Here is a 23,318-nt window from a genome sequence, read left to right on the forward strand (position 1 = left end):
AAGCCAGCGATTCCGTACATTAATGATTTCATATGAATGTCGTTCAGGCGGGCATCACTTTGTCCTTGTGTTGGATACTACCAATTGCACCATGCCATGTGCAACTACAATCACCCTGGAGGGGAGACTCAAGCAGGTCCTCTCGGCAGAGAAAAAGGAGCAGTGAGAGAGAGAGAGAGAGAGAGAGAGAGAGAGAGAGAGAGAGAGAGAGAGAGAGAGAGAGAGAGAGAGAGAGAGAGAGAGAGAGAGAGAGAGAGAGAGAGAGAAGAGAAGGTGGGGGGGGGAGAGAGAATTGGGGAGGAGGCGAGAGAAAGGAGAGCGAGCGAGGGATGGGAGGGAGGGAGTGCACGGTGATGAGCGTCCGGCACTCGCAAGCGAGAACATGTGAGGGACGTGTCTAACCCTATAGTGCGTTCACGGTGTCCGCACGGTATTCCTGCTTTCTCTCAAGTCATGGCGCGGCCTTTCCTCATGGCCTTTGCTCTTCTCTCTTGGACCCTAATCCGGAGTAGGTCCTTGAACTCCGAGAGCGAAGGTAAGCTACATCGCCCGACGGGCACCTGCCGTGCGCCACGGTGCTTATTTGCAATTCAGGGTAGAAGTCGCACCGACCAGGGATCACTGTATGGGGTCTCGGTTGTACCTTGCGTGCTTTTCAGGGACGTTGAGATCGCACCGACCAGGGAGCACTATATAGGGTCTGGATTGTCCCTCGCATCCTTTTCAGGGACTTTGAGATCGCACCGGCCAGGGAACATGACATGGGTTCTGGGTTGTACCTTACGTTCTTTTCAGGGACATTGAGATCGCACCGACCAGGGAACACTATATGGGGTCTGGGTTGTCCCTCACATCCTTTTCAGGGACTTTGAGATCGCACCGACCAGGGATCACGACATTGGTTCTGGGTTGTACCTTGAATCCTTTTCAGGGACAATGAGATCGCACCGACCACGGAACACTAAATGGGGTCTGGGTTGTACCTTGCTTCCTTTTCAGGGACGTTGAGATTGCACCAGCCAGGGAACACTAAATGGGGTCTGGGTTGTGCCTCATGTCCTTTTCAGGGACGTTGAGATCTCACTGACGTGGGAACACAACATGGGGTCTGGGTTGTACCTTGCGTGCTTTTAAGGGACGTTGAACGCACTCTGAAATATTTCATATTAACAGGTTGAGCCCATTGCATTCACCTCATTTTGCACCGCACTTACTTCCACATGGTATGAAGATGCAGGATCTGCCAAGAGCTGTAACCGTTGGCGCAGGACCTTTGTGAGACCGAGACCTTGGAACTACAAACTGCCTCAGTATTTCTCGGGCTCGGTGTTTGCAGGTGACACTTTCAGAATGTGTGACGGAAAAGTTCGCATTGGCGAACAGAGAGAGAGAGAGTCCGGTGTGCGGGAAAACACTGTGGACACGCAAGGGAAGCGGGGGAGAGGCGATGCGGATCCAATTGAAGATCAAATAGCGCTCGTTGAAGTATTGTAAGGAAGCGCTTGAGTGGATTAAAGCTTCTCCCCCGGGGACCTGTCGCACCCAGGACCGTCATGCTCGACTGCGCCGGAACCAAACCGCGCTGCTTCAAGGGTTTCGCCTTTGGCCACGTTTCCTCCGAAATTTACAGCACCACCAAGAACTCGTCACCCAAACGCGATCCGTGTCCCTCCGGGGCTGCGTATGATGTCTCATCAAATATCCTCGGTATATCGTCCGGGGTCTAGGTGGCGCGTACCCGTCCACCGCCTCCGTGCCCCTTCACCTGGCCGTGTCTGTCGGGCCGACGCACCTCCACACACCCCGCACCGCCTCAGCTCGGATCGCGCCTTCAGGCCATTTTGTCCCGCAATTGCACCGAGATCGTCGCTTGTTCGTCGCCTTGTCGATCCTAAGCGTCTGCACTCGTTTCATGAACCCTACTCAAGGCTCCGCTCATGCACGCAAGGCACCCCGCAGGGAGCCTGTTTGTCGAGGCGACGCCTCTCACGGTTCGCACTTACTTAGTCAGGGTTCACCATCCATTGGGGCAACATTTGAAGATCTTGGTTCAACCATATTTAGTTCGTGGTGCTGGGTTACCGTTTAATGGTTTAAAGTTCGTGGCCTCTGCTGTCCGGTTCGTGGTTCGCGGTTTGTGTTTTAAGGTGGTGCACCTTCTTGGTGCAATTGTTGGTGGTTGATGGTACTCGTGTCTCGCTCAAGATGTTTGTTTGTTTGTTTGTTTGTTGTTTCATCGTTAAGTTTTCAGATCACTGAGCTTTATATGCTGTAAAGATCCCCAAGGGTGCGTGGATCGCTTGGTTTCCAGGATAGTGAGATGGCTCATTAAAGGTGTTGTGAAACGGACTGACGAGCGTGCCCGCACACGTTAATCGTGAGACCTCTGTGTGTTACCCATAGTTCCGTGCGGCGCATGTATACTCGTAGGCACAACAGTTCGTCTGATGTACTGAAACGGGTGTTGCGCCGACCGTGATGCTCGAGGATCCATTTTGTGGTTAAAGGATCCACAAATCGCGCGATCCTCTCTTGTATTTCATGCCAAGGGGTTGTTTATAGGATTCACATTCACCCGTGTTCGCATTCACCAGGTCCCACAGTATGGTTGGAAAAGGGCAGGTCATTGTGTGCCAGATTCCACATTCCCGTCCTGGTAGAGGGTTGCTTGGAGTGACGACATGTTCACGGTGTAAAGCGAACTTGACCTATGGTGTCTCTCATGACCCCTTGGGTTTTAATTCCAATGTTAATGGAGGGCAATACAGCTCATCTCATCACATGGTCTTGGTCTGCATACCTTCACATACCTGGTTATGCCCCAAAAACACTCTGGATACACAGTCATTAAGTACGCACGAACTATGACGAAACTCTCGAACGTTTGCCATACTCTAACACCTTCACACCTGCATGTACCTGGCCCACAGTGAAGGTGTGCACTTACAGGATGAATGTGAACATATTGTTCGAGTACGGTGGGACCGTTGCATGTCGAACCTGCACAGATATCACCCTCCCTGCTCCTGGGAGTACGTTTGCCACTTGGATATTTCAGAGCACAGAATCTGTGCACGTACTGGCGTTTCCCAAGACCCCCCCCCCCCAATGAGGACCATCCGTCCATTGTGGGGACACTGAGGTTCACGTGATGAGGGACTCCCAAAGGATCGCTTCTCTCAGAATTCCTGCCAAACCGGAATGCAGGAATATCTGTTCCGAGGACATTATCTCCGCGATGCCACCGTGCGGTGAGAACATCTTTCTCGTTCCGAGCACGTACACATCAGCTCGAGCACGACTCGAATCTCCTTGGGAGGAATCGGAGCTGAGAACATCGCCCTGACTCGATCACGTGCCCACGTGCCTCCGTCCGTAGGTGCACCGTGATCACCGGCTCGGTGCTGATCACACCCTCGTGTTGAAGCATGGTGGAGCCGCTTGAGAGCACGTACGTGCCTCTTGGCGAGCTCGAATCGATGTCGAGCACAAACGCTGGCAGTGCGAAGCTGTTCTTTCTACTTCTTAGTACGGAACGACAGTACGGGCGACTAAGTATGAAAAGGCCCAGCGACTGCTTGAATGCCCTTTCGTGCAAAGAGCGATCAACTCGCATCACCTGGTCTCGTGTTCAGTTTACATCTCATGATCCTGATGTGAGTTGTTTAGCAACAGCCGGGATGAATTTTCGTGCGTGCACTGCACGGATTAGGTGTTCGACTCTTTGAAGGCACGCACGAAGACCGTGGAGAGTTTTTCCACCTGGGACGTGAGCGCCGCACGAATGCACGCGTTGCTAAATAATGTGCAAGTACATACCCTGGACTCTCATTACCTGTTCGTTCCGATCATAAATGGTTCCTTTCCCCACTCTCCCAACTCCACACTAATCTCCTCCAATTCCTTCCCCCAACCGTCATTACTCCCTCTACCTCACTCCCAATCAACCTCCCCGAAAGCCTCACTCCTCACAATCCCCCCTTCCCCCTCCCTCTTAATCTCCCCAAATACTTCTCACAACAGACCGCCCACCATCCCCCCTTCCCCGTCCCTCCTAATCTCCCCAAATACCTCACTACTCAAAAATGGCACACAATCCTCCCATCCCACTCCCTCCTTACCTCCCCTAATCCCTCACTCACTCACAAACCTCCCAAAATCCTCCATTCCCACACCCTCCTCACCTCCCATAATACCTCACTCCTCACTTATGTCCCAAATCTCACATCTCATCCATCATCACCTCCCCTAATACCTCACCTCACTCCTCACAAAACTCCCAAAAAACTCTCTTCCCACACCCTCCACTCCTCGCATAATTCCACACCAATACACCTCACTCATCACAAGCCTCCCAAAATCCCCACTTCCCACACCATCTTCACCTCCCATTATGCCACACTCCTGACAAATGTCCCAAAATCCCCCTTCCCCGCTCCCTGCCCTCCTCCCCTAATACCCCACTCCTCGCAAACCCCCAAAATCTTCCCTTCCCACACCCCCTCCTCACCTCCCTCAATACCTCACTCCTCACCAACTTCCTAAAATCCTCCCTTCCCACTCCCTCCTTTCCTCACCGAATGCCACACTCATCACAATATTCCCTAAATCCCTCCTCCCTCCTCCATTGCCAACTCCTTGCCCAACTTACTCCCACTCCTTTCCAAACTGCCCCACATACTCCTACACCTTCACCCATGCCCCACTTACTCCCACACCTTCACCCACTGCCCCGCTTACCCCACTCCTTCCCCCACGGCCCCACGTCCCCACTTCCCTGCTTACTCCCACTCCTTCCTCCACTTACTCGCACTCCTTCCCCCACTGCCCCGTTTAATCCCATTCCTTCCTCCATGGCCCCACTGCCCCTCTTACTCCCACTCCTTCCCCCATGGCCCCACTGCCCTAATTACTCCCACCCTTTCCCCCATGGCCTCACTGCCCCACTTACTTCCACTCCTTCCCCCAAGACCCAACTTACTCCCACTCCTTCCTACATGGCCCCATTTCCCCGCTTACTCCCACTCCTTCCCCAAAGACCCCACTTACTCCCACTCCTTCCTACACGGCCCCATTGCCCCGCTTACTCCCACTCCTTCCCCAAAGACCCCACTTACTCCCACTCCTTCCTACACGGCCCCATTGCCCCGCTTACTCCCACTCCTTCCCCCACGGCCCCACTGCCCCGCTTACTCCCAGTCCTTCCCCCATGGCCCCACTGCCTCACTTACTTGCACTGCTTGCCCCAAGACCCCACTTACTCCCACTCCTTCCCCCATGCCCCACTGTCCCGCTTACTCCCACTTCCTTCCTCAATGCCCTACTTACTTGCACTCCTTCCCCAACTCCCCCGCTTAATCCCACTCCTTCATCCACGGCCTCACTTCCCCGCTTACTCCCACTCCTTCCCCCAATGCTCCACTGTTCCGCTTACTCCCACTCCTTTCCCCACTGCCCTGCTTTTTCCCACTACCCAATAACCTACCCGACTTCTCCCTCCCTCACTACCCACCTCTTCCCTCCCCTCAACTTTTCACTCCGCACTCCTCACATCAATCCTTTGGTTATTGGTATTTACCCACACGTGCGAAGTGAAAAGCGGGGTTAATCAATCGGTTCACTTCTGTCTGTCTGTCTGTCTGTCTGTCTGTCTGTCTGTCCACAAACGCCAGTATATGATTGAGGAACCCCTTTATTTCATTGAATGGTACATTTTGAACACAAATCTGAACATGAACCTGTAGTTTAGCATCACTTTGGTTCTGAATTTGTCCCGATCGCACAAGCGCTGAGAGAAGTGACGTAATTTTTAAGCAGTGCAGTCGCTTCATTATTTGGTATATCCATCCATCTGTCCGTCAAATTTCTTTAAGCGGTGCAGATGCTGAATTGACACAAGGGGGAGCTCTAGCTGCCTCGAATCACAAGAAGGGAATACCAAACTGCACTGCCACTGCTTCCTCTGGACACTGGTGTGATTCATTCACTCTCTCTGCCTGTCTGGTGGTCAAACAAATTGAAAATCATTCCAAACATGAAACGTACTGTTTTCAATGACGTCATAAAGGACACAAGCAGGCATTAAGAACTGATGTAACATGTGAGAATGGGTGATGCAGAAGACGCTGCATCAATGGCGGTAAACTTCCGAAAAATATTTTTTTCTACAACCTTGAAAATCTTTATTTAATTTCATTTTAATTTTATATTTGAACACTGGAGAACACAAATGTCTTTTTTTGGCACTTTCAAAAACCTTTCCGTTTATCAATACTTGGACAAAATTTCATGGCATTTTACATCATTTCGACCAACCAAATGTGCTCCTCGCAGACCCTGCCCATGTCCCTTTTTTTCAATACTGCCCAGGTTAAGGTGTTCGATGAACTCTCTAGAACTTCGTTCGTACTTGCAGTTCCACACCCCTCTCAGGGCATCAGGTCACTGAGGACACGTCGTTCCTGTCTCTGTGGCTGAATAATTGCCTGGCGGGCAGGTCGCTTGATGATGCTCTCAACTCTCAACCGGGGCTGCAATTTATAAAAGTACAACCCGATCCACACACCGGCACACAACGGCCTACTCTTTTCCGCAAGTGACATGAGAATTTCAAACGCCCTCGAGCGAGTGCAAGCGGAGGAGACATCCGGCTGAGTATGCCCCTCTGTAAGATGGCTTACCCCGTCTCCAGACGGAAAGTGTAGAGTGCGCGTGACCTCTGAACGACCCTGGCGGTATTTTTGACACGTGATTTGGCACTAAGGGGTCAGGGTGAAAATTTCTTGTTCACCAACCTCGTTGTCTGGTGGAACAGTGCACTCCAGCTCCAAGGCAGGAGGGATCGATAGTTAGGAGCACTAAAAATTGCATTTGCCTGCTCTGCTTATTACACAGTGTCAACTCTTGTATTCTCATGGCACATGATTAAATATTGTCTATCTCTCCCTGTCTATCTACTCTTTCTCACCTCCATGCTCTTGCCTTTTGTGTTTATTCCCTTTATGCCGAACTCTCTTCCGCCATTTATCTCTTTATTCCTGCCCGTTTTGCTCATTGTGGTTTTGTTTCTCATTCGCACCTTTGGAAAGCAGTGTTGCCCACGAAATGAACGACATATTTACAGTTGTGATGGTACAGTATTTTTATGCACGCAGCGTATTATATTATCGATCTATTCGGGAACAAAAAATATTTGTGGATATATTTTATGGTAAACGACACGTCAGAGGTGACCCTGAATTTCCTCCGCAACCTCTCCAACCGAGGAAGGAATGGATTCACTTTTATGTGACACAAGTCCTTGTAGATCGAGTTGGATAATTTCACAACTTTCTCCCCGAGTCACCAAAAGTTGTGACTTTTGTGTAAACGCTGAAGTGGCCCCGTGGAACATGGTCGCACGGACGTAACCAATGCGGTCACGTACAGTATATTCATCTTGACGACAATCCCTCCTCTCTGTTATCACCTCAAACCAAAGTGAACTCATCTGTTTTTCTCATGTCTTGTTCGTCCTTGAGATGTCATCTCTCAGGATCATTGATGGACAATATTTCATGAAAAGAAAATGCAAACCGTCATCCTTTTGTTGGCCACTCTGTTGTCCATGTCCGAGAGGCATTCACGAAGTTCCCCGAACGAGCTCCAGTGGCACAAGAAACACCAAGATGATTTTTTTTTTTGCAAAATTCAAGTGTAGATATCTGTAAAAAGATAGTTTTCAGCACACGATGATCTGTTGTGAGTGACAGGTTTGTAGACCTTTAAGTCCCGTTTGTGCGCTTCTCATTTCAGAGGAGGTTACACAGGCTTTTTCCCTCATAGATAACTACTGTATTCACGTGTAGCTACATATAAATATATTAGTGTTTTATTATTGTCTGCTGAATATCCCTGCCAATGTTTGGCTGATGTATCATATGATGGACGTTAATAATGGTGGAGACGCTTAAAGCGATGATGCATGTCACGGGAGTCGATCGGCCATCGCGGTGAAGCATGCTCGGCCACGAGTAATCCACAGTTCATGTTGCAATGATCATGTGAAGATGATGACATCAGTGAAATATCACTTGCACGTCGAATCACACTGAGCAAGCCAGCTGAGTCCTTTCGTAATGGTCGTAGTCATATCAGGTGACCACTTCAACTTTACTGTTTCATTAACCCAAAGCACACTCAGCTGGATAAGTGAAGAGCTATCATGTGCCTGAGATACGGAACAACTTCACTCACTAATCCAAACTTTCATTTCTTCTCACAGTCTGTGCTTCTGTTGTATTTTCATTTGTTTTGTGTTTTTTTTGTTTTTTTACAATTTCCAAGAAAAATTTCAACTTTTAAAAATCCACACGGTTATCGCTTGCCGGCCTTATTTTTGGTGGGGGCTTGTGCATCGTTTTCCTGCCTCTTGTCCTTTCTCTTTACAGTTTATATCTCCGCTTTCATTTACATGACAAGCCTGGTGCTGGCTTAACGGTTAAGGTAGCTGCTTTAAGATCGTAGGGTCTTGAGGTTGAACCCCTATCATACTGTTAAATAACACCAGCTGGGTTCACTCATTCCGTCATCCTTCTGAGGTCGGCAAAATGAGTATCAGCTTCATGGGAGCAAGGGGGCACTGCATTTGCAGCACAGCCATGCTCCCAGCAATGATGCAACCAGCAGCCACAAGATGCATACAAAAATAATATATTTACTTTGCAATTTCCTCGACCTCATCTTCCCACCACTATGCCCAGGTTGGGTTCTTTGTTTCATTGATATTCATGTTGTTTGTTTGTTTTTTGTGTGTAGGCCTATGGGTGTGTGTGTGTGTGTGTGTGTGTGTGTTTTTCTAGAGTTGCTGCTTTACGATGTTCTTGAGGGCTCTATCAAGGACATTTCCATTGTATTTGTACAATCGGTTTTGTCCTATGATCTATGAATGAGGACCTTGTCTGAACTATTGACATTGGTCGAGGCTGGTGGTGGTTCTAACTTTCGACAAGTCTCGTAGCGATCACGCATTCCTCCCTTTGTGTAGTCTGCAGTAATGTCCTGTCGTCCCTCTGTATACCCAATTAAAAACGCAGAATGACACGTTGGCCGATGTGAATGAGTCATCCTCAATCACATCAGTATTCATAAATACTGATGCCAGAATGGACCAGAAATGATGTTGTTCTGTTTTACTCGTTAATTTTGCACGTAGTATGATCACTTCTCGAATGTTTGCAGCCTGGTCTCTTATGTATATGTACTCATTATGTGTTTCTATTGTGGGTACAGATGTCGATAGTTTTTGTTTTTTATATCCGTGAAATAAATAAATCCTATACATTCACATTGCTGTCGGCTACTACGTGTGTGATCTGGTGATGGCTCTCTAGGTAAGCTTTTCACTTGAAGCTGATCCTTTTTTTTTGATACAAATAAGGCAGAAGCATTATTTGCAAGACTTGCTTAAAATGCTGAGCTTGCATCTTTCTATTTCTCATTCCCATTATTTAATACAAATCCTAAATGATGTGTTTCTGCCACACTTCACTTCAAGTGGTTTCATGGATTGTTTTGTTGTCTCCTATTTGTGCAGAAATAACATGATGATAGGGGCTTAAGTGAAATAGTAGCATGCGGTTTGCCCCAGAGCTGTCCTTAAACCCAGAAATCCTGTTGGCACCAGCACCCCCAAGCCATTTCTTCAGCCTAGTTTGACCAAAACAACAGCCAGCCATCACTGCTTGAGGCATGTACGTCTCATTGCTGCCAAGCCACAGGGAGCTGACAACTATTAAGTGAGACATTGCCTAGCTCTCATACTGCAGCCAACATCCAGGTACAATCAAGAAAACTATTACGATAAATTATTTCAGCACCTAAAGGACATCGCGATGCCATTCTCTTCGACCATATAGCATGTCTTCCTTGCTTGGTCTTCTTGAATGTACTTAAGATAGGTCAGCAGAGTTTTTGAGTTTTAATTGAGCCTCTCCTCATACACACACACACACACACACACACACACACACACACACACACACACACACACACACACACACACACACACACACACACACACACACACACACACACACACACACACACACACACACACACACACGTTGCTGTTTGTGCGGAGCTGAATGCCACCTACTCTGATGCTGGAAAGATGATTAATCCACTTTACTCATAAATTGTTTCCAGTTTTCTCAAATTCTGCAACATTTAAACATTAAAACTATTTTTATGCTTGATGAAAAAGACAGATACAATAGATATGTCTATGAGGGTAAAATTTTCTCTAATGATAATGAATCCAATAAAATATTTTTGTTTTTAAAGACTAGAACAGCACTCGGTAGAGCGCATATCACTGCAAGGCTGTACAGTTTGCATTTTGTATCCGACTGACAGGATGGATCTGGATTCAGAGCTGAAACAAAATTGAATCGACTTGTCCTTATCATCAAACCAACTCATCCACCTAGTTTTGTTATAATCTGTCCACAACTTTTTGAGATATTGTGCTATACATAGTTTTAAGGCCCCATCTCTCAATGGTGAAGAATCACTTGAAAAATTCTCATATCCGAATCCAGATCTTCACCAAAATTGAATCAATTCGTCCTTGTCACACACCCAACCTGTCAACCAAGTTTTGTCTGAATCTGTTCTTAACTTTTCTGAGATATCCTGCTCACAGACAAACAGACAGGGGTCAAAACGTAAGCCCAGTCCACCGTTGGTGGCTGCCCCACCTCCGTCCACCATGATCTGGTACTCCAGGACTTTGTGGCACCGCAATTTTTTTAAATTCTTCGGATGACCTACTCTTGCATGATGCTGAGAGTTGTCCATGACAAATTATACCCTCTTTCAACCAAATCACTGCTCTGTTGAGACTCTGGCATTGGAATTTGTAATAGTGCTGCAGCAATTTGCATAACATTCACATAACTGAGGGGCGTGTTCCATTAGCAAGCGGCTTGTTTACCGCTCGCCAAACAGCTTTCTTGATTAAAATAGCTCAAGCAAGCACTCCAACACAATGGAGTGCTCGGCACCGCTTAACAATATGGTGGTCTCCATGGAAGCAATGCTATCATTTATGACCATACGTACAGTATTCTAGCCATTCGGGGTTCGAATGTGTATGTTTGATTGTCCATTGCCTGATGATTGTCTATTGGCATACCGAGTTTTGTATGCATTTTAAGGGAACTTCAAGGTAGTGCATGAATGAGAATTGGGTGTTTGGGTTAATGTAAGCATCACTTTTGAAGACAATTAACGGCCTTATTTAATTATCTTTATCAAGGCATTATACTTTGTCAACTCGCTGTACCTTGCTGGGGTCTTAATTTGCCATTGTTTTGGCCTGTTCAAAAATGCTTGACTTGGAAAAAACTGCAACAGTTTTGTAATGATGAAGTTTTCTTTTTCACTTTCCTCATATCAACGAATGCCTGTTCATTATACCTACAAATTGCTGGATATATTGCAACACTTATAAATGCCTGGAGACACCAGCATTTGTGGCTCTATTTCATTTCTGCACAAGGAATCACAAGGAATCTTAAGGCTATCCAGCCCATCATGCCTGCACCACATCAACAGCACACTGATTTATCAACACAAGATCAAACAAGAAAATGCAAAATGTTTTTTTTTCTTTATTAAATGTTTTATTTTTTTGGTCGTAGCTCTTGAATCTCTTAAAGAGGCAGTCAAACGATCCATAACATGCCATAACCTCTAGAATCTCTTAATTTGAGACTAATTTCAAAATGTAAACTTCTTTCTTGACTTCAGCAGCAGTTCCGACTGCTAAGAAAGTGTTCATTTGTCCAAATCGGACATCGCTTGACATTCTGGGTGTCTCCGACTGCATGGTATTTACAAGACAGATTGGCGATTGCTAATCGCTTGTCAAGCCAGCTGTTCCTTATCAACAGTTTTGTTGGAGTGCTTGTTAGAGTACTTAAGCCACTTGGCAAGTGCAAAACAAGTTGCTTCATTGTTCGTTTCCAAGCCATGGCTACACACGGCAAAAGTATTCACACTGTCACTGAATATATTGATTGACTTGACCAAAGATCAGGCCCTAATTGCCTGCATTTGGCCCTGCATTGACCCCACATTGTGGTGGCTCGATCGCTGAAAATGTAGAATTTTATTTTGATGGTTTTTGTATACGATGTTCTTTCATTATATGACCCATCACTTCGACATAGAAAGACACATTAAAAAAAAAAACATGAAGCGTTTCCTTTTTTTAAAATACAATGTCGAGGCTCATAGAAGAGCTAACACACAGAATGCATAACAAGGGGAGCAGGAGAGAAGAGGGGCGGGAGAGGGAAGCACAAAACAGTGGGGAATAGAGACATTAGGAGATCTGTGGAAGGGCAAGGGATGGGGTGGGGTACACAGGGTATACAAGATGGACACGACAGGGACTTTAAAGAAGGGAATTGGGAAGGGGGTGGATTAACCGGGGGTAGAAAAGATCATGGTTTTGGATGGGGGAGGATAAAAGATGGTGGTGAGAAGCTCTTTTGAAGACGTGGAGGGAAGAGTGGGATTGAAGAGAGTGTGGGAGTTTGTCCAAAGGTGGAGAAAAAAGAAGAACGACAGAGTGAAGGTGAAGAGTGATTCTTGATTTTGTTAGTTTTACCAGAAGGGGGTTGCTGACGGACCTTGAGAACCCTGTAGAAATATGGGGGGTAGGGGCAGATTGCAGAGAGAGAGAGAGAGAGAGAGAGAGAGAGAGAGAGAGAGAGAGAGTGGGGTGGGGGGTGAGGGCAGAGAGGAGATGGTAGAAGACAAAAACACCACTGACCTGCACAGAGAGAGAGAGAGAGAGAGAGAGAGAGAGAGAGAGAGAGAGAGAGAGAGAGAGAGAGAGAGAGAGAGAGAGAGAGAGAGAGAGAGAGAGAGAGAGAGAGAGAGAGAGAGAGAGAGAGAGAGAGAGAGAGAGAGAGAGAGAGAGAGAGAGAGAGAGAGAGAGAGAGAGAGAGAGAGAGAGAGAGAGAGAGAGAGAGAGAGAGAGAGAGAGAGATATGTATATATGTATATATGTATATATATATATATATATATATATATATATATATATATATATATATATATATATATATATATATATATCGGGTGGTCCGTAGTTGCACTGATTGGTCTGTAGTTGCAGCGATCTGTTTTTGCACCTTTTTTATGCAGAGCGGTAATGTTTGCTCTCCCACACCTCCCCCCCCCACTTTTCTCTCTCTCTCCCTCGCTCTCCCTCTCTCTCTCTCCTACCCCTCTCACCTTCTCTCTGTCTCTCTTCCATTTCTCTCTCTCTGTCCCCCCCTCTCTCTCCCCTTCCTTTTTCTTCCACCCTTTTCCCTCTCTCCCCCCCCACCCCTAGCCCCTCTCTCTCCCCCCCCCACCCCTATCTCCTCTCTCTGTCCTACCCCTCTCACCCTCTCTCCCCTTCCTTTCTCCTACCTCTCACCCTCTCTCCCTCTCTCCCTCCCATCCTCTCATCCTCTCTCCCACCACTACCCCCTCCCTCTCCTTCACTACTCCTTTGTTAAGGATACTGTTAAGGACTGACAGTTTAGTTTTTAATTTATAACTCTTCCCCAGAGTATAGCATGTACAAATCAGATTCCGAGTAAGCCAATTGGTGGTGTGCAAAGGTCGCTGCATGTGCGAGCAATGCATGCAGGTAGAACTTTGCCAGGTAGATAGCATGAGTTTTAAATTCTCCCTTCCGGTTTTATGTTGAACCTGGCAGTTGAAACGAAAAAGTTGCTGTTTGGGTGTGTTTTATCGTCCTTCACTTCCCCTCCCTTCATACGTACCTTCTCCCAAACCCCCTTCCCTCCCTAACCCCCATGACCATCTCTGGGAGGTCTCTGTGTGTTGTATTCATGTATTGTTTTTACCGTATCGTATTTTGTTCAATCCTTAACTATACCCCAACCCCCCTCCCTCCCCCACTTCTTAACAAATCCCTCTACCAAACTCAATTCGAACCCCCCCACCACTTTTCCCCCACAAGTCACCCTACCAAACACAAGTCCAGAACCCCTTCCCCTCACCTCTTCCCACCCAGCTCCCTCCCAGAGTGTATAGCGACGTTTGGTGAGATGTTGCTCTCCGCACCCCCTCCCCTTCCTCGCTCTTCCTCACCGCCCTCTGAGCCCCCCTCCCTCTTTCTCTCTCTGTCCCCCAGTATTCCCATCAGCGAAGTGACAGGTTGTATTTGACATGATATTATATATATATATATATATATATATATATATATATATATATATATATATATATTTATATATATATATATATATATATATATATATATATATATATATATATATATATATATATATATATATCACGAGAGTAAGGAAAACGACATGAAATACATCCTTAGTTTGTGTACTAGTCAAATTAATAAATCTGTGCACGTGCTATTTCCTCAGATCTGGACAGGTTTACTGTGTAAATCGATTAAATGATTTTTTTCAGGCTGCTTCATTTCATGAGACAATGTCGAAAGTTTGAAACCAAAAAATACCTCAATAGCCACAAAAGTGCAGTTGTTTGCAGCTCTGAGCGTCGCTGTTGTTTTTTTTTTTGTGCTGTCCAAAAGAACAAAGTGCAATCTGAACTGTCTCAAACAATCTATAGAGGGTGGCACCAATGATACGTGTCCAGGGAGAAAAGAAAGCTGAAGCATTCTCCAAATCCCACGAGTGTGCACCACCCCAGATAAGCGTAAAGCAAGAATGGCAAGCAATTGCACCAGCCTGTGAGAACTCTTAAAGGCAGGCTTGATGGCACCAGGCAATGACATTTACCAACTAGTGTAACAAAGTATACGAAAGCACACAAGAAAATAAATGTGTTGAACGTGTACATGCAACACTGCTCTTTTCAAGAGGTTCATTTGCCACACTAATTCTCATGCTAATATTTTGCTGTCATGCAAAGAGGTCATTGATGAAGGTAGGGGCCCCGACCCAAGGTTGGGGGAAAGTGGGATATATATATATATACATATCCCTGTGTCGTAAGAGGCGACCAGGGTTGCGTCAGGAAGGGCATCCGGCGTAAAACATGTGCCAAATCACTATGCGGATCATACGGATGATCCGCTGTGGCGACCCCTCACGGGAGCAACCGAAAGAAGAAATATATATATATATATATATATATATATATATATATATATATATATATATATATATATATGTTTGCTGTCCCGGTTAAACCACGGTTAAAATAGGTGTACCAGATCCCTGTGTCGTAAGAGGCGACCAGGGTTGCGTCAGGAAGGGCATCCGTCGTAAAAACATGTGCCAAATCACTATGCGGATCATACGGATGATCCGCTGTGGCGACCCCTCACGGGAGCAGCCGAAAGAAGAAGAAGAAGAGATACATATGTATATATATATATATATGTATATATATATATATATATATATATATATATGTATATATATATACATATGTATATATATATATATATATATACATATATATATATATATATATATATATATATATATATATATATATATATATATATATATATATATATATATATATATATATATATATATATATATATATATATATATATATATATATATGTACATGCTCGAGTACACCGATGGTGGGTTCAGTTGCCAAGTGGCTGAAGCACACAAGCAAGCACTCCATGCTAAACCATTGATGAGAAACGGCTGGCTTGGCAAGCGCTAGCTCACTGCTTGGTAACTGGACACACTGCTCCTGATGGTAGTGGCAGACCGAGTCATGTTATTAGGGTATCCAGTCAAATGGACTGGATAACCTATTGTTTTTCTTAAGTTTATTATCATTATTATTGCCATTGTTTCCATCATAATTGTTGTAGTAATCAACAATAGACCTTTTCGATCGGTTTTATTCTCACAAAACCCATACGCATATCTACAACAACATAAATATACATAGGGTAAGAATAACAAAATACAATAACTTGTACACATAATACTGAAGGAAAATACCACATACGCATCACATAATAACGAAGTTAAACTCCATACTCTAATACCAATTACATTCCTCAGAGTACATTATTCCTAATATAGTATATAACATATCATTACTGTTCCAGCATGACTTTCCACGGAGTACGTGGTGTACGTGTCAACACCAGCCATTGACCTTCATATACAGTGCTGCCACATCCGCCCAATTACCGTTGCCGCCAATTACAGTATGGCACTTTATTATCACAACAATAATTATTATCAACACCAGTCGTGACTTCAAAAGGGTAATCCTACGTGTTCGTGGTTTATAAATTATTTTACTTCCAGTAGGTGTGCTCACAAAACACCACAATAAGTTATTTATACATGATAACATGGCGTTTGTCGAAGGGGCTAAAACCGCGTGGGTAGGGCGGATATTTTTATTATTAGTATTAATATTGCTTTTAACAAGTAATTGACGACCCGTAACCTGTTGGGTTCCCGTTGTGACAGCGGTTGATAAAAAAAAAATTGAAAAAAGATAGCTCCAGCGAACTATACCGCTGAGATTGTTTGCATTGATCAAATAATCCCAAATTGATTTTTTAATTTTTTTTCATTGCCCGATTTGAACGAAACTTGATATCACACGTCAATGTTAAAAAAAAACGGAGAAAAAAGTCAAATACATTATTGTGCATAATCTTCTAAACACAATTTTTTTTATTAATGAACAAGGAAGTATTAGATCAAATAGAGATGTTTATTTTATACTTGAAAATAAATCGTTCTTTGTCTAAACTAAATGTTTGAGATTTTTTAAATAAATCGTTTCGAGAAAAAAAAAAGATAGCTCCAGCGAACTATACTGCTGAGGTTGTTTGCATTAATGAATTAATCCCAAAGAGTACTTGACTGAATCGGGAATTGATTTTTTAAATCATTTTTTCGTTGCCCAATTTTAACGAATCTTGATACTGCACACCGCAGGAGAATGGTGAGTAAGGTGGCCCTAAAATTTTTGCGCTATCGTGTACCGTTTTCACTATATTTCGGGAACATACATACATACATACATGATGAGAGTTTTAGTAATATATAGATGCATATTGCTTTGTAATCATTACCTCCGTCACCAAAGGTGAAGGAGGTTATGTTTTCAACCTTTTCTCTCTGTTTGTGTGCATGATATCTCAAAAAGTTGTGGATGGATCCAAATGAAATTTGGTGGACACTTTGTGTGTATGACAAGGACGAACTGATTTGATTTTGGTGAAGTTCCGGATCAGACTACGAGAATTTTTTTAAGTGATTAGCTTCACCATAAGAGATCGGGCCAAAAATGATATATAGCATTATATTTCAAAAAGTTGCATATGGATTCGGACAAAAGTTGGTGGAGATGTTGGGTATGTAACAAGGAAGAATTCTTTCAATTTTGGTGGAGATCCGAATCCGGATCAGGATCTGATAATTTTTAAAGTGATTCTTCGCCATTGAGAGATCAGTCTAAACCGATATATAGCACGATATCTCAAAAAGTTATGGATGGATTCTGATGAAACTTGGTGGGTAGGTTTGGTGTTTGGCAAGGACGAAATGTTTCGATTTTGGTGAAGCTCCAAATCCAGATCTGGATACGAGAGTTATTTAATTTTATAAGTGATTCTTCACCATTGTGAGATGGGGCCAAAAACGATATTGTACTGTCTGGCATGATATTTCAAAAATGTATTAGGCCAGATATATTCTCGTGGATCAGGGATTGCCTGGCGGAGGTATGCGCTCCACCGAGTGCCCTTCGAGTTACTTTGGTTATTAGAAGCAGCCTTGGAAAAACACCATGTACAGTGGCTTGCAAAAGTATCCCTCTCCCCACCCCCCCTCCAAATTTTTCACATTTTAATGCCACCTGAGCTTATTTCATGATGCTTTCAATCAAACTTAATATATAGTCTTCACAAACTACACCGAAGTGATAACGCTAAAAAATGCAGATAAAATGTGAATAAGTTAGATTAACAGAGAAAAATTGGTTGATTCTCAGTTGTATAAGTATTCAAACCCTTTGCCGAATGAACCCTAAATCACTTATGGAGCAAATTAATTTTTTGAAAGGTTACAAAACAAGTGTAGAAGGTTCCACCTGATGTAATCAGTGATTTAACTTAATAATTAAACTCCCCCACTCATCTAAGGAGTTTTTAGGTGGAACTCACTTGGGAAACCAACAAGGCAAACATGAAGACCAAGGAGCTTTCCAAAGAAGTCAGACATAAACTGATGGAGAAGCACCATTCAGGAGAGGGTGAAAAGAAGATTTCAAAGCCACTCATTATCCCTTTGAGTACGGTGAAATCCATCATTAATAAGTGGAAGACATATCATACCACCCAGACACGACCCAGATCAAGTCACCCATCCAAACTCAGCAGCCGGTAAGCAGAAAACTGGTTCAGGATATCACTGTGAATCCAACAATGACTTTGAAAGATCTGCAAGGCTCTATGGGTCAGTTGAGATTGTTGCAAGATGTGTGTCAGTGTTCATCAGTCAACAATATCCCATTCCCTTCACAAAGCTGACCTCTCTGGACAGGTGGCAAGAAAGAAGCCATTGCTGAAAAAGACGCATCTTAAAGCTCATATCCAAAAAATAAAAGCATCTTTATGATATTGCTGGCATGTGGAGAAAAGTTTTGTGGTCAAACAAAACAGAAATTGAACTTTTTTGTCTAACTTCTAAGCGTTACGTCTCGCACACGCCCAACACGGCACATCACCCAGTCTACACCATTCCTAATGTCAAGCATGCTGTTGGTAGCATCATGTTTTGGGGCTGTTTTTTATCAGCAGGGAGTGACTGGTAAGCTTGTCAGGATATAATGGACAATGAAAAATACAGGATAATCGTTGATGAAAACATGTTTGAGTCAGCCATGAATGTGAAACTGAGTAGGAGAGTCACATTTCAGCAGGACAATGATCTGAAGCACAAAACTAAAGCCACACTGGAGTGGCTGAATAAGAAGAAAATAAATGTTCTTGAGTGACCCAGTCAAAGTCCTGACTTGAACCCAATTGAACATTTATGGTGAAACTTGACGATTGCCGTCCATCGATGACCCCCCTCAAACTTGACAGAATGAGAGCAATTTTAACGTGAAAAATGGACAAAGACTTCATCTCACTGTGCAAAGCAGGTAGAGACCTTCCTCAAAAGACTCATAGCAGTCATTGCTGTAAAAGGTGCTTCTACCACATGTTGATCTCAGGGGTGAATACTTTTGCAACCAGTGAATTTTGATTTGTACATGTTTTTTGCAGATATTTATAACATATAACCTCCTTCAACTATCAGTGTTTCATTTGATCTCTTCAGTTACGAATATAAAAGTTCATTTTGCTACTTAATTCGTAATTCATCTAAATGTTGCCCTTGGGGAGTGGGGTGGGAGAATTAAGTCGCTACAACCTCCATTGTGTGACCTTTAATCCCCCTGACAAGTTTGATTGAGATTGCAGAAGTAATGAACGATTGTATCACGGTTAGACAGACAGACACTAAGTGGCATATTTTAGTAGGATAGAAATATGGTATCACGTTGTTAATATAAATGAAACACCAACATTTTTTTTTTCTAGAAAGAGCATTTATTGCTGTTTTCATTTGTGAACATCAAATTTCAACATAAGCTCCTGGTTCTCAGTACATTTTTCAAAAAACCTTACAACAACTGGTTCACTCAAGAATGTAAGGATCAGGAAGACATACCGCAGCAAGATCACCAGAAAACATTGACTGGGTACGAGACAGGTTCACAATGGGAATAAGTTCTGAGACAGGTTCTGATCAGACAAGCGGTGAGGGCGAGGGGAATAAGTTATTGTTAAATTCAGGCAATTTTGAAGGACTTAGAATGGAACCCAAACACACCTCATGTTCAGCATTTGTGTCCAGATGATGGTGACAAGAGAATGGATATTTTTGAACATTTCCTTCAGTGGATTGATCACTGTCCAGGTGTGTTACATAACATTATCTGGTCTGACAGGGCTGTTTTCCATATTTGCGGTTTTGTCAACAGGCATAGCAGCCATTAATGCTCAGGAAATGATCCAGAAACGATAGTCGAATGTAGCCAAAGTCTGCAAATACTGCTCATTTGGTGCACAATGACCGACCCAACTCGATGGAACGACCATACATTCTCTGCGATCCAATTAACAGACGGAGTTACTTGGAAATGCTTCAAAACTTGCCTCTTCCAAAAATGCAGCAATGGGACAACACAGCTGAAACTTTTCTTTAAATGCAAGATGGTGCCTCTCCGCACTTCTCGATTGAAATTCGTAATAGGTTGGATTTCCACTTTACACACAGATGGATCGGGCGATGAGAACCGATAGCGCAGCCATCCAAAAGTGCTCATTTAACCCCATGCGATTTTTTTTTTTTTTTTGTGGGCATGGACTAAATAGAACGTGCAAACCTGCTAATTTGGACGAAATATATACAGTAGTTTTATCCACAATGTTTTTTTTCCAGTTTGCCAGTCAAATTTATTTGGTGTTCAGTGGAAAATGTTGTCGAACGATTGAAAAAATGCGTTGGAAACATAGGAGCTGATGTTGAAATTTGATGTTTATTAAATGGAGAATAAATGCCCTTTCAGGAAAAGAGATATTTTGGTGTTTTATTTACATTAACAACTAGGTATATCTATATTTAAAATATGGACTTAATTATGGATCACTTTGGTACACTATATACCCTCCGACCCGAGGGTGACATGCCATTAACGCCATGCACATGCTCACACCACTTCGCCTCCAATTCCAGATAGCTTCTGCAGGCCCGCTCAGGTCTTTCTTAAAGGCGGTTATTTTTAAAGCTCACAAGTAAAGAACAGTGGAGCCACCAATCATGGTTTGACTCTTATTCTAGGCTCCTTAGGATGGGCTACAACACAATTCTTTACTTGTGACCAAAGAAAACAAGTCGGATAAATTACGAATTGAACCCTCCAGTTTGGTGAAGCAGCAAGGCATGGATTGATCGTCCTTTACTTATGACAATTTAAAATCCTATTCTTAAAAAAATAGACCTGAGTGAGCCCATGGAAGCCATCCAGAATTGGAGGCGAAGTTGTATCTGCAGGAGCATGACTTTTAATGTCGTGTCGCCTTTGAGTTGGAATGGCAGTTTCTGATTTATTATTACACCCGATTGTAAATCCTCCTCATAACTGATCCACATCAGGGCAGAGACAATGTGTTTGTGTGTTGGATGATCTTTGTTGCTCACAGAATGTGTAGCAATTGCTGATATGGGACACAATCTGTGCCTTGCTACTTCAACCAGCGCTGTCAGGCTGGGTGAGCTTTTCCCGGCAGGGGTTTTGGGGTGTGTTTGACATCGAAAAGCTGTGGAGTTATTAGCCTCATGGTGGTTATGTTTTGCCAATGAGCAGCGACACCACTGACTGACCCCACATCCCAAAAGATGCTTTATAGTGGCCTTTGGTGGCCTCAAAACGGATGTCAAGGTCAACGTGGTTGTTAAAAACCTCACCCAGATTCTGAAGTATCTACACCTAAAACTTGTGGCCTCTTCGTGCTATGGTTCAGCTGTGAAAGAGGAACAAACAAACACACAAACACTTCAAAATATTTACAAGATTTCAAAGTTTTCAATGCACGACAAGTGCTGGAACCCCTAAGCAGTTCTTTCCCGAGCAGCACTGGGTACCCCACCCAAGCTGGGACATCCGATCAAGATCGGGTTATTTCCAGAGACTTCAGTTAACCATCAAGAAGATTGACATTTTATAGCTGTTGCAAAAAATAATTTTTGGATGCACACACAAACATATGGAAAATTGCCTTGCGGGTTAGTGGGCGGTTGTATCCATGATGTAACCCTGTGTACCCAGAGCATATATGCAACATTTGGTGTGGATTGGCCCATCCATACAGGAGGAAATCATAAGTGTGCTTCCTTCCCGCACAAGTCGGGAGAAGGGGGGGGGGTTAGGGGGATTTTTTTTGCGTGCACATGACCCTACCATGGGTTCTTCCAGAACGTTTGCAAAATTTGGTAGAGATTGGCCGAGCTTATTTCTTTCTACCATTTTCAGACATGCACACAATGCATGCAGAGAATTTCCTTGTTTTTTGGGGGGAGGGAGGGGTTGGGGGACGAGGGTTGGGGTGGGGGGGTGGGGGGTTGTGCTCATAACCTTCAACTTCTTCGATCCTTTGGACACTTTTTAGCCCTATAGACCTTTTAAGACCGTTTAGACACTTTCGACCCCTTTTGCTGTTTAGCTCTGAGACCCTTCAGACCCTTAGACCCAGATAGACCCCCTTGACTCTTTTAAGACACTTTAAACACTTTTGACCCCTTAGAACTGTTATACCATTCGACCCTTTGCTCCCCTTATGACTTTTAGACCCTTTGACCCTCTCTAGACCATTGAGACAATTTAAGACGTTTCCACCCCTTTCAACCCCTTTTAAAAAATCGAAACCCTAAAAATCGTTCATGAGGACTTATTTTCATCTACCATTCACGTTGGACCACAAGTTGTTCTGACGAATGAAAACTGATATCCCAAATAAAAGCAAAATTGATGTTGAAAAGTGAAACTGAAATGACTAATATATGGATCATCAAATGGGAAACCAAAATTAAATGCTGTGAGAAATACCAAATGGAAATTACTGAAAGCAGAGCTATGGGAGCAGAAAAAGGTTGCTAAGGATAGTGGTTCGATCCACTGTGATGTCTGCTTGACTAATTTTTATGCTGAATTCCCGTTTCGTACAATACACACTCCACAAAAATTGCTCATTCGAGGTGACACATCTTTAAACCTGTCAGAGATGGGAACTATGTGTGCATATATATATATATATATATATATATATATATATATATATATATATATATATATATATATATATATATATATATATATATATATATATATATCTTCTTCTTTCAGCTGCCCCCGTTAAGGGTCGCCACAGCGGATCATCCGTTATGATCCGCGTAGTGATTTGGCACAGGTTTTACGCCGGATGCCCTTCCTGACGCAACCCTGGTCGCCTCTTACGACACAGGGATATGGTACACCTATTCTAAACGGGGCATACACCGGGCCCAGTACACTGATACTCACTTCGCTGACCTCGGAAAGATGACAGGCTGAGTCAACCTCCTGGTGTGTATTGTTACGGCTGTGGAAATTCGCAATACACCATAAAGGGTCCTTAGATCCGTTATGACGCTAAGTTTATGCTCAGATGGGTCCCC

At 43.9% G+C, this 23,318-nt stretch overlaps 1 protein-coding gene across 5 annotated transcripts in view; it reads left to right on the top strand.

Moving 5' to 3' along the window:
* Positions 1 to 334: 334 nt before the first annotated feature.
* LOC147028714 (ephrin type-A receptor 7-like) overlaps positions 335 to 23,318 on the top strand; it is a 468,482-nt gene continuing 445,498 nt past the window's right edge. For all 5 annotated transcript variants that reach the window (XR_015057684.1, XM_085879384.1, XM_085879380.1 and 2 more), the window contains exon 1: positions 335 to 535. Coding sequence is in view for 4 of the 5 variants with exons in the window: in XM_085879384.1 (XP_085735510.1) it covers positions 454 to 535 (82 nt within the window). In the remaining variant the exon portion in view is untranslated. The remainder of the gene's footprint in view (positions 536 to 23,318) is intronic.

This window comes from Eptatretus burgeri, chromosome 4, assembly GCF_056783735.1.
Source record: "Eptatretus burgeri isolate ZD-2024b chromosome 4, Ebu_testis_v1, whole genome shotgun sequence".
NCBI classification, from domain to species: Eukaryota; Metazoa; Chordata; class Myxini; order Myxiniformes; family Myxinidae; genus Eptatretus; species Eptatretus burgeri.